Genomic DNA, 19,190 nt, shown 5'->3' with positions numbered 1-19,190 from the left:
ATGTTTTGCATTCTTTTCTCCTCCTCCTTTGTCTTATTATACAATGCATCAGTATGTTTTGTATTCTTTTCTCCTCCTCCTTTGTCTTATTATACAATGTATACAATGCATCAGTATGTTTTGTATTCTTTTCTCCTCCTCCTTTGTCTTATTATACAATGCATCAGTATGTTTTACATTCTTTTCTCCTCCTCCTTTGTCTTATTATACAATGCATCAGTATGTTTTGTATTCTTTTCTCCACCTCCTTTGTCTTATTATACAATGCATCAGTATGTTTTGCATTCTTTTCTCCTCCTCCTCCTTTGTCTTATTATACAATGCATCAGTATGTTTTGCATTCTTTTCTCCTCCTCCTTTGTCTTATTATACAATGCATCAGTATGTTTTGTATTCTTTTCTCCTCCTCCTTTGTCTTATTATACAATGTATACAATGCATCAGTATGTTTTACATTCTTTTCTCCTCCTCCTTTGTCTTATAATACAATGCATCAGTATATTTTACATTCTTTTCTCCACCTCCTTTGTCTTATTATACAATGCATCAGTATGTTTTACATTCTTTTCTCCTCCTCCTTTGTCTTATTATACAATGCATCAGTATGTTTTGCATTCTTTTCTCCTCCTCCTCCTTTGTCTTATTATACAATGCATCAGTATGTTTTGCATTCTTTTCTCCTCCTCCTTTGTCTTATTATACAATGCATCAGTATGTTTTGTATTCTTTTCTCCTCCTCCTTTGTCTTATTATACAATGCATCAGTATGTTTTGCATTCTTTTCTCCTCCTCCTCCTTTGTCTTATTATACAATGCATCAGTATGTTTTGCATTCTTTTCTCCTCCTCCTTTGTCTTATTATACAATGCATCAGTATGTTTTGTATTCTTTTCTCCTCCTCCTTTGTCTTATAATACAATGCATCAGTATATTTTACATTCTTTTCTCCACCTCCTTTGTCTTATTATACAATGCATCAGTATGTTTTACATTCTTTTCTCCTCCTCCTTTGTCTTATTATACAATGCATCAGTATGTTTTGCATTCTTTTCTCCTCCTCCTTTGTCTTATTAAACAATGCATCAGTATGTTTTACATTCTTTTCTCCTCCTCCTTTGTCTTATAATACAATGCATCAGTATGTTTTGCATTCTTTTCTCCTCCTCCTTTGTCTTATTATACAATGCACCAGTATGTTTTGTATTCTTTTCTCCTCCTCCTTTGTCTTATTATACAATGCACCAGTATGTTTTACATTCTTTTCTCCTCCTCCTTTGTCTTATTATACAATGCATCAGTATGTTTTACATTCTTTTCTCCTCCTCCTTTGTCTTATTATACAATGCATCAGTATGTTTTGCATTCTTTTCTCCTCCTCCTTTGTCTTATTATACAATGCATCAGTATATTTTGTATTTTTTTCTCCTCCTCCTTTGTCTTATTATACAATGCATCAGTATGTTTTACATTCTTTTCTCCTCCTCCTTTGTCTTATTATACAAATTGCATCAGTATGTTTTGCATTCTTTTCTCCTCCTCCTTTGTCTTATTATACAATGCATCAGTATGTTTTACATTCTTTTCTCCTCCTCCTTTGTCTTATTATACAATGCATCAGTATGTTTTGTATTCTTTTCTCCTCCTCCTTTGTCTTATTATACAATGCATCAGTATGTTTTGCATTCTTTTCTCCTCCTCCTTTGTCTTATTATACAATGCATCAGTATGTTTTACATTCTTTTCTCCTCCTCCTTTGTCTTATTATACAATGCATCAGTATGTTTTGTATTCTTTTCTCCTCCTCCTTTGTCTTATTATACAATGCATCAGTATGTTTTGTATTCTTTTCTCCTCCTCCTTTGTCTTATTATACAATGCATCAGTATGTTTTGCATTCTTTTCTCCTCCTCCTTTGTCTTATTATACAATGCATCAGTATGTTTTGCACAGCAATGACTACACATATATTTGTTATAGTATATTTAATTTTGCCTCAACTGACCAAAAATGAAGAAACTTGACTGCATCATCATTATGACATAACTAATTGCAAATGTGATGAATGTCTTAAAAAGTACTTGTTAAGTATTGATTAATTATTATATAATATAACACAGAAAAAGGGGCGTCGTTGACTGAGTGGTATAAGTAGTTTATCTACAGTAATCACTAGCCTGTCAACTCGTATGTTTTGAGTTTGAATCAGCTAGGTGTGTTTAATTCCTACCTTAATCAACAAGGATTACCAGTTTCTCCGAAGGTTGTGGTTCTCACAGATAACTTTAGCTTCCACCACCAATAAAAACTGGCCCTCATGATATCTGAAAGTGAGACAAATAAAAAACATGGAAAAGACAAACCTGATTATGTGCTTAAAATAAGATGTGATGATATATACCGGGTACTGATAATTTGATATTGAAATTCGTGAAGTCATATTTTGAAACAGGTATTTTATTTTCATATTTTCACAGAATTTAATGAAAGAATTAGAAGAAGAAAGAGAAAGAAGATGGAAATCAGAACAAGCCAGTATGAAACTGGTAGATCATATTAAAAAATTACAAATCAAAGGTAAAATGCCATGATTTGGCTTTTTTTTTTAGGTCCTATAGCTCTTCAAATGTTTCGTTTCTTTTACATTCTTTGCTTTCATTTATTCGGCCTTAGCATTCCTGATGAAAGTAAATCAGAAAAGTGCTTTGGACCCATGCAATATATAAAGCTTGCTTTTTTTATATGATTATATTCATAAACTTAGTAACAGGCATTATAAAATAAATCAGCCATATTTAAAATTAAGTTAGATATAAAGTGTAATGAATTCAAGGTTTAAGTTCTAGGCCACAGCAGGAAGCATGACAGTTAAGCAATAATTCATGGGGGCTTGAATTTATCGTGATTTTACCACGGGTTGGCCCTTTATGCTAAATATTTTACCACGAGCCACAGCAAGGGGTAAAGTATCAGCATTATGGGCCAACCCGTGGTAAAATCAATATAAATACAAGCCCCATGAATTATTTCTATTCTAATAGGACAAAGACATCAATTCTTTTGGATCGAAGCGCTCTATGTGAAGGGAAATGTTTGTTGGTCCTGTAATTGAACACACTATCATGACTATTAACATTTATGTAAATGACGAAGAAAATTGAATAAGTGACATTCTTAAAAGATATACAATAACATACTAAGACACATTTGGATGAATTTAATTGACTATTTTACTTTTATTTAATAAGATATGGACATTATACAAATTCTTACCATCGTTTGTTTATGTTTCATGTTTTGACGACTTTCAGTTTCCCATGCGTGCATTTTTTCCATAAAATCCTTACATTCAAGAAGATTACGTCATCATTCAATGACGTCATTTACACCATCTGACGTGAGGTAAATCCTTCATAAAAAGCATACGACAGGGGGTAGGGTTGGAACAGCCCAAACAAATCATGACGTTACCTATCAGCTGACATATGAATATATTTGAATTTTACCACGGATGTGTACTCAAATCATTTGAAGAACGTCATATTAGAATTAAACTTAACATGTCCAAAATATGCAGATCAATGGTAAAATGTTATGTACATGTAGCAAAAAGTTACACTATGAAATTTAACTATCTAATGGAACAATATTGTTACCAACAAAGAATGGGAGTGTAAATTTACAACTAAACTCCAAAAAGTGTCCACAAATTTTCTTGGAGGTGATAATTCTGTTTTGATTTAGTGAAGAGCTATTTTAGGTAAATATTTAAGGTCACCTGAAGCAATATTGATTTCAATACATCACAAATATATTCAAAATGTATTTAGTTATCTATAGGTACCATTTGAATTGAATTAATATGTTACCAAAATGTAGTTATTATTTGTACGAGTTTTCGTGTAACTGTTTAAAATATAATTGTATCAATGTTACATCATGCACATAATGTTTGAAGATTGTTTCACCAGTATAAAAAAATTAATTTGTACCATAGCCTGATTGCAGTAAATTTCCTAAATGAGGGGATAAAAATTCATTCTTTTAAACCAGTAAAAAAAATTGTATTTTTCTATTTCAGTAAAAGATGGAGATAATTTAAAAGACACTGCTATAGAAGCTACTTCTAGGTTAAAACAAAACCTCATTAATGAAAGGGAAGTTAAACTGAGGCTTCAGGACGAGGTTGATAATCTCAAGGTAAAAATCATTTATGGCATCAGTAGCATACAGGGATGACAATAAGAACTATAGAATTTTAAGAAATATCTTTATAAATGTATGAAAGATGATTTTGAATGTAGAAAATATTTGCTATCTATCAACCGTAAAATATTTGTAAATGTTCATGGTATTTTAAAGATCTTAAAGTGCACATACTTGACCATTATCTTTATGCTAAAATCTCCAGATTTTGTAATGCTTCCTTTTTCAGGCCAAAATGGACCCCGCATCCTCTTTTGGTAACATAATATTGATGTATGCTGTAACAGTAGTCAGTATGGTAGACTTTTAAGTGAAAGCTGTCACAATAATTGTCTACAGCCTCATACAAAAAGAACTTAAGTCGATAGTTGTCTCATTGGAAATCATACCACATCATCTTATTTTTATATTAAGAAGCTATATTTTGCAAATGTTTGTAGGAACAAGTAAAGGCTATGACACAACATCTTTCTGTTGCCAAGGAAACAGAAGACAGCTACAAGAAAAGTTTGAAATCTTTGGAAGAAGTAGCTTCTAAAATGGAGCGTGAGAAACTTCAACAACAAACACATGAGGTAACATTTGTTTAAGATATAGTTCTTGGACCAAATACTGTAAATTCATAAATTATTGCGTGCATTTATTATTGCGATTATTGAAGAATGGATAAAAATGCGATATTTATTATGGAAATTAAAGGAAAATCTGCATACAGATAAATTCATTGAATATCAGAATGTGTGTTCTTATTATTGCGATACTTAAAGAGTGCCATTATTCCCTTAAATCAAAAACCTCACAATTTCTGAATTTACAGTATACAATTGCAATGACCTTTAAAGAATATAAGCACACAAAAAATAAGTTCAAGGTCAGAAGAACCTTGGTTGGGTTCTCAGATATAATTGGAAACAAATCAACTATATTGATAATGATATTAGGTGAACATGTCTATTTAACAGAGTTCGTCTGATCTTGACCTCATGTTCATTAATCATTGATAAAGTTAAGTCGGTTGAGAACAAAACTTTACAACAAAAGAGATGATTTAAGCTTCTCAATTGTAAACTTTCCATATGTAGTAACACTCCAGCAGCGCTTGCATATAGAGTATATATCTCCCAGTTGATATGATATTCTAGGGCTTGTATTTTCTATCATGATCTCCTTGATAGAGGGTTGCTGCTCACAATGAAGCTATTAAACCGAGAGTTCCAAGTGATGAAGTTGAAAACTTCCTTTCGAAAATTTTACAGATGCCATCACGAGTTGGTTGACCATTACGGAATATCTGTTTCACAGATGATGACAGATATGTTCCAGTAAACGTTACCACAATCTGGCCCTCCTTTTCCCCGAATGTGACCTACCAAATTAGATTTATCACCAGGTTTGTACTTACATGAGCAACACAACAAGTGCTACATGTGAAGCAGGATCTACTGTTTCTTCTGGAGCACCTGAGATCACCTCTGGTTTTTGTTTGGGTTCTTGTTGCTAAGTATATAGTTTTCTATGTTGTGTTTTGTATACTGTTGTTTGTCTTTTGGTCTCTTTCTTTTTTTGCCATGACTTTGTCAGTTTATTTTTGACTTATGAGTTTGTCCCTTTGGTATCTTTTCCCTATCTTAGGTTTTGTGATACCTATAGTGAAACATTAATCTCAAAGACCCTCAGTATAAGTTAAGTCAAAGTCAGTAAAGCAGAACATTCTAGCCTGTGCTCTCTTGTAATATTATTGTATTTTTATGCCCACACCGTAGCGTAGTGGGCATAAGTGTTACCCTTGTCCGTCCCTCCCGAACATCCCCAAAATTTGTTTCCAGTCTCTAACTTTAGTTTGCCTCAACCAAATGTTATAAAACTTATACACAATGCTTATTACCACAATACACAGATCAAATTCAATATTGAGTGGCATCACTTTTACCGTTCATTTATAAACATAAAAATTGCTGAATTTTACGTTTCTGTTCTCTTACTTTAGTTTGCCTAAACCAAACAGATTGACTTTAAAATTGGGTGGCGTCACTCTTACCGTTCTTGGGTTATGCCCCCTTTATAAATGGAAAAATTGCTAAATCTTTTGTTTCCGTTTTCTAACTTTAGTTTGCCTCAACCAAATGCTACGAAACTTATACACAATGCTTATAATCACAAAACCGACTTAACTACGTGAATCCTGCATCTGTATGCGGAAGTTGACTCGTGTATATTTACAAGCGGGGGCATCTGTGGCCCATAGACACATTCTCCATTTATTTACAAAGTAATACATTTGAAATGCAGTCTTCACCAATTCTAAAAAGTAAATCTTCTAAATATGAGTGTAAATAGGTTTAAAGTAAAAGCAAGATATTCAAAATAATATTAGCTTTTAATGATAAGAAAAGTCAATACACCAGGTTTTATGTTGTGTTCTTTAATTTATCATTTTAACCTTCAAATATCAAAAGAAAGCAATAGTTTTCCTACAATTGTAATTTCAACTTCACTATTTTGAAATTTGTTTGTATAACAATTCAAGCTTGGAACATTTGTTAAGGATGTTTACTCCTCTTGTTTTTGAATTTTTGCCAGATATTCAGAATCCTCTGATTTTATCCATGTAGTGCCATTAAAAATTTTGCCCACTAACCCCTACTTTTCTTCCCATAATTTGATTACATTTAGTTTAAAATGTTATCTTTGAAAATCTTATAAAATCCTAGTTATTTTTTCATCGTTTTTGAAAGAAAATAGGTGCCAATGTTAAATGTACGAAAAATCTAGAGAGACTTATTTCCTGCCAAATTTTCAATGGCTTATATCTCGAAAACAAGCCCACGGACGCTTCATTTTTTTCTGCTTTTTGTCTAGCCTTCGACTTTAGTCGAAAAAGCGAGACATAGCGATCCTACATTCTGTCAGTGTCGGCGGTGGCGGCGTCCACAAATATTCACTCTGTGGTTAAAGTTTTTGAAATTTTAATAACTTTCTTAAACTATCCTGGATTTCTACCAAACTTGGACAGAAGCTTGTTTATGATCATAAGATAGTATCCAGAAGTAAATTTTGTAAAAATAAAATTCCTGTTTTTCCGTATTTTACTTGTAAATGGACTTAGTTTTTCTGCCCGGAAACATTACATTCACTCTGTGGTTAAAGTTTTTAAAATTTTAATAATATTCTTAAACTATCCTGGATTTTTACCAAACTTGGACAGAAGCTTGTTTATGATCATAAGATAGTATCCAGAAGTAAATTTGTTAAAAAAAAAATTTCATTTTTTCTGTATTTTACTTATAAATGGACTTAGTTTTTCTTCCAGTTAACATTAAATACAGTCTGCAGTTAAAGTTTTTAAAACATTTATTAGATTCATAAACTATCCTGGATTTATACCAAACTTTGACAGAAGCTTCTTACAATCAAAAGATAGTATCTAAAGGAATATTTTTATTGATTTTTTTCCTCATTTTTGTTGAGCCTGCGATTAACAGCAAAAGTAGGCGAGACACTGGATTCTGTGGAACCCTTACGAATTTTTTAGTTTCTTTATTTATATACTATCAATTTATAACATTCTTTTAAAAAGCTTGTTATTTTGAAACAGAGGAGCGAACATCCTTAAGCTCTAAGTTTTTCATGACAAATGACCTCAACAGACATAATTAGTTTATTCATAAACACAGACTTTTGAGATAAATTTGTTTTTCGGACAATAAGTCACTATAAAAATTTAAAGACTAAGATCTATTACAGTTGTCAATATTCATGTATTGCCGTCTGAACCAGGATGGTCTGAAAATCTTATTAGACTTAATGGTTTTGTGCTTATTTTCTCTTCCAGTTGTGTTTGAAAGTAATGACTTTTAAATTTGTAAAAAAAAGTTGTTTATCTGATTTTCCGATATTTTGACTTATCCTAGTTCAAGTTCCTATGCAGATTTACATGAGCCATTGTAGCTATCTTCAGCTTGGTTAATATTTGTGGAAAGCTGAGTATGTTAAATAGACATTCACTTTATTTTTTGTTTAGCAAAAGAAGATAAATGATGCTAATATGAAATCTGCAGCTCTGCAGAGAGAGACAGAGTTGTTACGTAGTATGGTGGACAAACAGAAATCTCAGATACATCAGCTACAGGACTTATTAGCAAATAGAGAGCAACAGCATAGGTAATATACCTCTCCCTTTATCCCAACAGTTCCTCTCACAAATGATACCCTTTCTTTTCCCTCATAGTCACTCCACAAATTAATAATTTATGATAAAAAGTACAGCCTTAACATTGCTTAGGTGTCCTTTCTCTTTCCCTAACAATCCCTCTTTTACATAGTCATGTCATACAGTATAGAGGAGATGCCTTCACATTTCTCTTATTAATCCATATTATCAGACACAAAGTAAAAGTGAATTTATATACAAGTCTGTCAAACAGGGTTAACCTAACCTTGACCTCATTTTCATTGTTCATTGATCAATTTTTCCAAGTGTTTTTCTATTAAGATAGTGTGGGAATCATTTTCCATCTTGGATAGTAAAATAGCAGAATACAATTTGTGTCATTTTTTAATGAAATATGCAAATTTTGAAGCAGTATTGCAATTAATTTGTAAGACTTTTCATTTAAAAGAAGACAATTTTTCGCTTGTTTTAAACAGTCTGAGAGAAGGGGAGATAACTCAAATAATTTAATTTTTAAAGGAATTTACAGTATATTTTCTTAGTTTGTCATTGTGATTGCTTTCCATTCACATAATAATGCTTTCCTTGTATAATCCTTCCTCCAAATGTGTCAATTTTTCACAACCTGTAGCTTCAAAACAAGCTCGGTTACCTGTAATTTTTGTCGAGCCTGCGACTTTTGTCGCAGAAAACTCAACATAGGGATAGTGATCCGGCGGTGGCGGCGGCGTTAGCTAACTTCTTAAAAGCTTTATATTTTCCAAGGTAGAAGACCTGGATGCTTCATACTTTGTATATAGATGACTTATGTTATGAAGTTTCCGTCTGTCATATGTCCATTGTCCTTGACCTCATTTTCATGGTTCAGTGACTACTTGAAAAAAAAGATTTTTTTGGTCAATGTTAAGTTTTCATGGTTAAGTTTGTTTCTCGTATACTATAAGCAATAGGTCAACTATATTTGGTGTATTGAATGATTGTAAGGTGTACATGTATTTCTGGTTTGGTTTATCTGACCTAGACCTCATTTTCTTGGATCATGTTAAGTTTATGTGATACTTTTAGTAAAGCTTTATATTTAGGACTATCAACATAAAAGCAATGGTCAGTAAAGAAGGCGAGACATTTCAGCGTGTGCACACTTGTAATAATATTTTTGAAATTGGCACCATATAAACTACATTTTGGCAAAGTATGACAAAAATCTGTCATCTTTGTTAATAGCACATAAATGTACTACATTACTCAATTGTTATACTTATTTCTTTCCCCAAGTGAATCATCTGTTGTGAACTAGGTTTGTGAAACATGAGTTTTAAAAGAGATCTGTGTCCCTACATAAGTTTTACTTAAGCAGAAAGAAATGTGATGCACTTAATTGAAAAATGCTTTTTATTCTCACTTAAAATTTAGTATGGACATAAGGATTAATACTGGTCTGTATTCTTGTACTTCTTGGTTCATTTTGTTAACTTCTGTATTTAAGTCCATTTTAGAATCCATGATGGCACATCAGGTTATTTTGCCACAAGAGCCAATTTTTACATAAAATTTATAAAAAATGCATTTGTGAATCTCTCAATTTGGCTTATATTTGATCCTTGAATTGTTTTGAGAATCTGTAGTTTACTATTAACTCATAGTGATGTCAGGGAGATTCATGTTTACCATTAGTGTAATGCAACAATTTTGTCACAATAAACTATAGCTCATACTTGAATGGCTTTGTTTATGTTTTGCTAAGTTCAGACATTCATAGTGGAATGAATTATTTATCTGATTTTATACTTACTGTGTTGTTGAACCCAGTTTAAATCATTTAGATCATAGTTTCCTGCATTTTAAGCTTTGCTGGCTTGAAATTTTGTAAATGGTATTTCAAGTGCATTTGAGGAAGAGCATCTTCCTGTTTGAAAAAGTCAATTTTTGTAGCATTTTATTTCATTTCATTCATTCCTAATATTTTATGGCGCAAATTTAAAATTTAAAATTAATAGAAATTTTCTTAATTTGCATCACAGAAACCGTGATCTTTCAGTATTACTTTTTATTTGAATAGACAAGTTTATATCCTGATTCTAATTTCAGCAATTAATTACCCCAGAAACCAAATTTTCTTATTCATTGAGAAAAATGTCATGTTGATAAATTTGTAGGTTTGATAATGATTGAATTAGTTATGTTTTTGATGACTATATAATAAATATCAATGTATCTGTGAAGATCAGTTAAATTCTATCCAATAAATCCTAATGCAAAGTGAAGTTATAAATGGGATGGCATATAGAGTAAGTATTTTCTTCTATACAATTTCATTACACAATCTGTGGTGAAATTAAGGATAGAATTCTGTAGATTTTTAGTACATTAGCTACATACATGGGATAATACATCTATTAATTTATATCCTTGTTTAAGCTTAAGCTCTCAACATAGTTTGAGTGTGATTAAAATTACATTATTTTATGTAAAGATATAAATGAGGGTCGGGTGGGGGAGGGGGGTCTTCATTTATGTATTCTTTAATTTTTTGGCCATTTTTCTCTGATTTAAATTTTTTTCTCATATCATTTTCTATTCTTTTTATTTAAGAACCCCTTTTATTATTCTCTATGCTATCCTTAAAGTTTTTTTGGCCCAATATTCTCTATTCTGTGAACCCCATTCAGACCCTCATAAATCTGCTCTTCCCAAAAAAAAATCAATTCATCAGTTAAATCATTACCATTATCTTCATTTATAATATGGATCATTCACCCAGGGGTTATATAGTTTTTACACAGGAATGCAAAAATAACAGATTTGCTTCCATTTTTCAATTAGTTGATTTTTTCCTTTAATTAAGAAATATAATTGTAACCTTATAATGGTAAGATACCCTTTCACCTGCTGGTCAAAATGCTTGGCAACTTTATGACAACTTGATAAAAGATGATATTTTTCTCAAATTACATTTCCAAGTTGCCATCTTGGTTGTCAAAAATAGCAATCTATCATTCAGGGCTTTGCTTTTGCGGCAAATGTCAAAATAATACATTTCATTTTTGCTAATGAAACAGGTAAATAGTATATGTATTAGATATATACCATCATAAATCACTGCATTATGTACATCTGCTCTAATTTTTGGTATAGTAAGATAATGCTTGACGGTCTTTCACAAATATCACCAGATGTTTTTCAAACTTTGATTCTTCATTGCTTAGATTGCGGAGATTTGACTTCTGCTGGTCTACAGTGGTTGTGTTCATTCAATGTCAATAATTCAATAATGGTTTTGCTGTCCACAGCGGTTGCAATTCTGGCTTTCCAAGTATCATTGAACCATTACAACTTATAAAACAATTTGCTATATTTTTGATATAGAATCATTCGAAAACAATTTTTCAAATGGTTCTCTATCAAAAATATAGCAAATGGTCCCTTAATTTGACCAGTATAACTATTGTTGAAAAAGCAGTAATTTAAAAATCTCTGATACCATTGTGCCTACTTCCAACCTGGGGAAAACTAAAACCACACTAAAATACTGTAGTCAATTGAAATCCAGGTGTTTAATTCAGGCTGCTGGGTGCCTTGTTTTTTTTTTATTTTTATGCCCCACCTACGATAGTAGAGGCACATTATGTTTTTCGGTCTGTGCATCTGTTTGTTCATTCGTTTGTTTGTCCATTTGTTCATCCATTCATTCTTCCGTCTGTTCGTCTGTCTTCCACTTCAGGTTAAAGTTATTGGTCAAGGTAGTTTTTGATGAAGTTGAAGTCTAATCAACTTGAAACTTAGTACAAATGTTCCCTATGATATGATCTTTCTAATTTTAATGCCAAATTAGAGTTTTGAACCCAATTTCACGGTCCACTGAACATAGAAAATGTAGTATGAGTGGGGCATCCGTGTAGTACGGACACATTCTTGTTATTTATATTGTATATATTAAAGGCTCAAGATGCACATGGTTTCAATAACTTTAATGTTCATTGTTTATTACTTCATTTTGTCATTGTATATATCTACTAAATCATAATGTGTGAACAAAGTTTATCGATGGCGCTACAATTAATAGTATCTTCAAAATTTGTATCACTGAATTACTGTGGATTCATTTATTTTACGTGGATCTAGGAAAAGATGTATATTTGTAGAAACTGGATTTCATGGTTTTCGAAAATTCTGCCCACAAGACTACCAGTATAGGGAATTTGTATTTCTTTGAACATCTGAATTCGTGGTTCATGTATATTCACTTAATCCACAGTAGATAAAAATATGTGAACTCAAGAAAAAAATTGAAGCAGATTTAACTCTTGAAGTAAAAGCAAAGCAATTGTTCATTTAATTCATCTGAATCTTGAACTGACTTGAACCTATTTATTGTAATGTGTTGATTTGATGACATTTTTCTCAACTCATTAATGGTAAAGTGTTTACTTCATGCCCTGTCCATGTGTTAACAGGTTTACATGATAATTTTTTTAAATTCCAGAATTTCTCTCAAAGTTTGAATAGATCTTCTAGTGATTTATTGAATACAGACATTCATTCTGTCGATTAAAGCTTGATGTTAAGTTCCATTTACTTGTTTGTATAATTAGTGAATAAGATTATATATCAATTTTGGTGATTAATGTTCTTACAAAATTTTATCTGAGCTTTAAAATGTTGCTATAGTTGTATTGAGATAGATACCATTAATATTTTAACATTAAACACAAGATAATTTTATTTTTCTAAAAGGGCATGATATATATATAATGAAGGAAAGGTAACACCTGGCCACCGAAAGCTTGATTTTTTTGTCAAGCCTAGGTGGTCGAGTGGTCTAGCGCGTTGGGCATAGTGCAAGGCGATTTGGTGCCACGATATCTCAGTAGCATGAGTTTGAATCCCGGCCAAGTGTCTCTATGATGTTCAGTTTTGACTGTTTTATTGTATAAATTTCAAGATTGTTATATATTATATTTTGTAGTGTACTGTATCATAGTTATATGATCCATTGCCCTGTAAGATTTATCGTTGGCTATTATTCAGTTATTTAATATATATATATTAACTTGTAATATTAGTTGTTGATATTTTTGCCATTTCACCTACATGTTTTTTAAGACAGAAAAAATCTTTATTCAATTTCAGAGAATTTAACCATTTATTTTTTACTGCAAACCAATTTTGCAATAAAAAAATGTAAATAAAATTGTAAACCACCTACTTAAAAGAAAATAATTTGGGGAATGTTTTTGTCTATTTCTGTTGATGAAAAATAACATTTTAAGTTAATTTTAGTTTCTAAAAGAACAAGGGAATTATGGGTATTATATTGAACAGATATATCATGTTAAGGAGGGGTATTTGCGAAAAATACCAGTCGAGAGAATGTTAAATTTCGCAAGCCGTAAGGCGAGAGAAATTCATTCTTAAGACTGGTATTTTTCGCAAATACCCCTCAAGAACATGCTATATCTGTTTAATTACACCGAATGTTAACGTTCAAAAACGCATTGATGATCGTGACGTTACAAGCATCCAGTCGGATAGAGTATTTTTTGGCAAATACCACGGCAGAGAGGGTAATACGGCATATCCTTTTTGCATATATCCCAGCGGGGTTAAAAAATGAACGATATTCATTTGATAACAGTAAATTGGTGAAAAATACACTGGCTATCAACCAATCAAAACCCAGGATTCTTACATAAGGTGTAATTAGAATATAAATATGGTACTTTATTACACTTGACATTTATGTGATTTTCTCAACTTTTCACTGAATAATGGCTACCAATATGATTAAGTATCAAAAGTTGTTCGTATGTTTAGCATGTGATTCCAGGAAGAATACTTTGAATTTTAAATATTATTTAAAAGAAAATAATTTCTGACTCAGTAGCATCTGATTACAGTAATGGATCTAAAATCTTATTAAATAATCCTGCATTAATCTAAGATGATGTTCTTTGTTGTTGTGATGTAAGAACTTTACAAATTTTAAGTTTCTGAATATTAAAGAGACATGTAATTGAGTACAAGTTTTTATTCATGACACATCTTTATTTCTTCTTTTAGGGGAAATTTCCATAGAGATTATTTGGACCTGCACCTTTTTTCATGGTGCATTGACTGTATGTTTTGCATAGTTAAAATGTTGAAGTATTGCCATTTTGATTTCAACATTTGCAGTATAATATCAAAATCAGATGTAGGCGAAGTGAGAAGAACTACCATGTTCCCTCTGAAGAAAAATTAAGAATAAAATTGTCACCCCTCCCTTTACATATAAATGCTTAACAATATGCTTATCTGTGCATTTCAGAGAGGAACTGAAGAAGTATTTTTCTCCTGACAGCCAAGAATTAAAAGAGCATATAGATATAGAAGTCAAAAGATCAAACAAGCATTTTATTCATGAAATGAAAAATCAACAAGAAAAGTGAGTAACTTTTTTTATCAATGAATGAATACCATCTGATTTTTGCTACTGTTATCATGGTTATGTAGGAGGTCTGTTGTATGAGTTCTTTCCATTAATAAGTTATCTGTCTGTCTGTCAATGATGTGAGGAATTTTTCTGTATAGAAAATTATGTCTTCTGATTTCCTGTGCAGTATATACCAATATAAGACTGTCTGCCATTTAAGGAAATTAAATCTTTCCTATTAATTTTAGCTTGATGGAAATATTGTTTTTTATGCCCTTCCTACGATAGTAGAGGGGCATTATGTTTTTCGGTCTGTGCGTCCATTCATTCGTCATACCGTCCGTCCATTCGTTCGTCAGTCTGTCCAGCTTCAGGTTAAAGTTTTTGGTCAAGGTAGTTTTTGATGAAGTTGAAGTCCAATCAACTTGAAACTTAGTACACATGTTCCTTATGATATGATCTTTCTAATCCTGTCCTGCTACTGGATATCAGACTAATATCCACCTACCCATCCTGGAATCAAAATATTTTGTCTGTTACATTTGTATAAAGGGAGATAACAGATTAGTGTTGTCTTTAATTGAGAACTGCAATGTTGTATTACAATGATCATGGAAAAATTTGGTAGAGATATTCTAAATAAATTTCTTACTAAATTTTGAATTGGTGGAGGCCAGTAACTTTTTTTACATTTGAATTTTCTTTATTTTCAACTTTATTCATCAAATATTGAATTAAAGATTTGAAGTAACATGAGATCTTTAAAATACCTTCAACATTTTCCATCATTCAAAAGTGTTTATTTTCTAACATGTTTTAGATCCTACTGACTATGAATTGTTTTTTAATCCAATATTTAAACCTTTAGAATGACGAAAACCCATTGTACAATCTGAAAAATGAAATAGTTGCCTCTGAACATTTAGCAAACATCAATCAACATTCTAGAATTTAAAACGCACATATATTCCTTACATTGCACTATTAAAACAGACAAAAATATTGTCTTTTCTTTTTGGTTCTTTTATAACTGAACTCCATGTAGAACTTTTGCTTTAAGATTATACAGGATTACATTGAAAATGTTTAAAAGTATCAATCACCAGTTTCTTCTGCCAGTTATCACTCAGTAATCTCTCACTTTTCATGACAAGTTCATGAGCTTCAAATAGTTTACATAAGTTTAGAAATATGGGACAAGAAAAATTTGTCTTAAAAAGTGACTTACTAAAAAAATATTTTTTGATTATTATATGTAATTGTACAGTTGTATCATGGCTTCAGTTTCTCAAACAAAAACAAAATATTGTACATAAATAACAAATATTGACATTAGATACAAAGAGGAGATTCAATAATGGTAAAGAACTCATTTTTTATACGCCCATTTACGGGACGTATTATGGTATACCTCTGTCCGTCTGTCGTCAACATGTCGGACATTAACTCAAAAACGCTTTAACCAATTTGCATAAATCTTTGGTGAATTGTTTATATCTATTGATGTGAGCTCACTTTCGTTTTTCATAAACTTTAGATTTTACGTTTCCGAGTTATGGGGTTTTATTCATTAAAAAAAGGGGGATTTTCCAGTTTTCGGACAATAACTAAAGAATGCTTTCACCAACTTGCAAGAAATTGTAGTGAATTGTTTATATCTATTGATGTAAGCTCCGTTTACATTTTCTTAAATTTCTAATATGAAATTGAGAATTAATTGAACTTTATTTGTTTATAAAATTGAGAATGGAAATGGGTAATGTGTCAAAGAGACAACAACCTGACCATAGAGCAGACAACAGCCGAAGGCCACCAATGGGTCTTTAATGCAGCAAGAAACTCCCGCACCCGGAGGCGTCCTTCAGCTGGCCCCTAAACAAATATGTATACTAGTTCAGTGATAATGGACATCATACTAAACTCCAAATTATACACAAGAAACTAAAATTAAAAAAGATACAAGACTAACAAAGGCCAGAGGCTCCTGACTTGGGACAGGCGCAAAAATGCGGCGGGGTTAAACATGTTTTTTGAGATCTCAACCCTCCCTCTAGCCAATTTAGAAAAAACAAACGTACAACAGTAAGCACAGTAAAACTCAGTTTAAGATAAGTCTGAGTCTGATGTCAGAATAGGAAACAAAAGAAAATAAACAAAATGACAATAATACATAAATAACAACAGACTACTAGCAGTAACTGACATGCCAGCTCCAGACCTCAATTAAACTGATTGAAAGATTATGTCTTCATCATATGAATATCAGGCACAATCCTTCCTGTTAGGAGTTTAGTATTATACCATCATAAAATATATGAGAAGAACATAACCCGTGTCATGCAAACAAATGGTTTTAGAATAAATATGTTTAATTCCGATGCAAAGACCCTATAAGTGAATCAATATTAAAGCCAAAATATGCAATCTTTAATGACCTTCCTAATAAGTCTGTTTAAAGGTTTTGTTAGCTTTTGAGGTGAATACTGACATTTTTGTGCTTTGTAAAGAATATTACCATAAAAGATTGGATGTGAAATATCCGAACGTATAAGATGTATGCATGTTTAGTTATATTTACGAATGATGTCCTTATACCGATGATAAAATAGTCTGACAACAGATTTACTAAGTATTGCCCAACAGCACAGTGTATTACACAACAGCAAGAAATCTTTAATTGAATATTCAATTCATATAACCAATTTCAAGTTCTTTGACTACATTTATTCAGAAACCTATATTATGTCTATATTTAATTACAATCCAAATTCAGACCTGTATCAAGCTTGAATATTGTGTCCATTTTTGCCCCAACTGTTCAGGGTTGGACCTCTGCAGGCGTATCCAGCTGCGCTCAGTGAAGCAGTTTATTACATTTTATATACAGCTAGATTCTCAAGTTGGGATCTGTTTCACTTGATTAAATCACTTAAAGTTCATATAAATGTGTGTTATTGGATCTAAGGAGTTCATCTACTGTATCACTATCATGTCAACAATGAGGATGCGAGTTCGAACCCCACATGTGGCAGGTACATTTGACTACAATCTTAATTGAAAAGGATTGTCATTTTTCCTGCCGAAGGTCAATTGTTTTTTCCTGGCACATTGGCTTCATCCACCAATAAAAACTGACGGCCAAGAAATAGCCAATAGTCCTGAAAGTGGCGTTGAACACCAACAATCAATTTATCAATGATTTATGTTTAAAAGGAGATGCAGAAAAGGCAAATCAAAATTATCTGTTGATTGATACTGATATAAGACTATACCAGAATACATGTGATGAGCAGGCTGACCATACGTGACAGTGAAAAATAAAATGTTGAGAAAACTTAATTTTAGGTATCATAGTTTGGAGGGACTTCTATAAACAGAAAATAACCCTTAGGAAATGTTTAAATTAATAACAATGTTAAGAAATGTTCATGGAATAAAAACAGAATGTTTCATCAGAATAGATAATTTGTTTTGTTTTTGTCATGCCAAAATTTTCTTCCTGTACATCTTGATAAATGATTCAGTCAGGTTGTTTGTTAGAATATCCCTGGTGGCACTATTGTCAGTGACCATTTCTGTCAATTATATGCAATTTGTCAGGAAATAAGATGGACTTTAAATTTTCTGTCATTATATAGTATCGATTTGTCAAAATTCTCACCATGATATTGTGACAATCTCATTGATGAATAAACTGATACTGTAAACATCGTTGTCAAAATGGGTTTAATTGGATGTGTGAATGTCTTTCAAGATGACTGAAAGAATCGAATGCATATCAATTGGATGCGTAAATGTCTTTCAAGATGACTTAAAGAATTATATGCATGTCATAAAGTCGTAGAGATGAATTACAAATTACCATGTATCAGAATAAACTAGTTGTTGTTTTTTTCCTGGCCATCATTTGATAGTTTAAAGATATAATGGCATTGAATGGGGGAAATGCTAGAACTAAGTCCATCAAATAAATATATACTCTGATATTTTGCAAATTACGACACAAATCAACAAATTTTGAAATCATAATCAACAGTGGTATCATGCAACAACCTTCTTTAACAAATAAATTTGCGAACTATTGGAGGATATATAAGCCTTTGTGATCTGGTTTGGGTAGACTTTTGCTTCTCTACAAATATAAGATAGAAGATAGATATGTAATGATGCAATGTTTTGCAGTTTCTGCCAGGCTTTAAGGAGAAAATGGCTGTTTGTGAAATACAAGTTTTTTTGCTGGCATTGGAGATTTTTCAATACCTCCATCTTATTCAGTGAGTGGAAGTATTTGCTCAATACCATTGATTAAGTTTAGAGTGTGGAAGTAAATAATGGAGTAAAAAGGTCATATCTTGTCTAGTTATTCAGATATCACTCTGTTTTAGAGTAATTAAAGGGGTTAAC

At 31.7% G+C, this 19,190-nt stretch overlaps 1 protein-coding gene across 11 annotated transcripts in view; it reads left to right on the top strand.

The window, feature by feature from the left end:
* The window catches only part of LOC127703103 (leucine-rich repeat and coiled-coil domain-containing protein 1-like), a 127,992-nt gene that overhangs the window by 79,423 nt on the left and 29,379 nt on the right, over positions 1-19,190 (top strand). For all 11 annotated transcript variants that reach the window (XM_052207534.1, XM_052207545.1, XM_052207538.1 and 8 more), the window contains 5 exons: positions 2,475-2,574; positions 4,079-4,197; positions 4,644-4,778; positions 8,225-8,364; positions 14,682-14,798. In XM_052207534.1, the coding sequence (XP_052063494.1) occupies positions 2,475-2,574; positions 4,079-4,197; positions 4,644-4,778; positions 8,225-8,364; positions 14,682-14,798 (611 nt within the window). The remainder of the gene's footprint in view (positions 1-2,474; positions 2,575-4,078; positions 4,198-4,643; positions 4,779-8,224; positions 8,365-14,681; positions 14,799-19,190) is intronic.

The sequence above is a fragment of the Mytilus californianus genome, unplaced genomic scaffold (assembly GCF_021869535.1).
Source record: "Mytilus californianus isolate M0D057914Y unplaced genomic scaffold, xbMytCali1.0.p SCAF_5, whole genome shotgun sequence".
NCBI lineage: Eukaryota > Metazoa > Mollusca > Bivalvia > Mytilida > Mytilidae > Mytilus > Mytilus californianus.
Note: the sequence above shows the minus strand (reverse complement) of the source record. Positions and strands in the feature narration are given on the sequence as shown.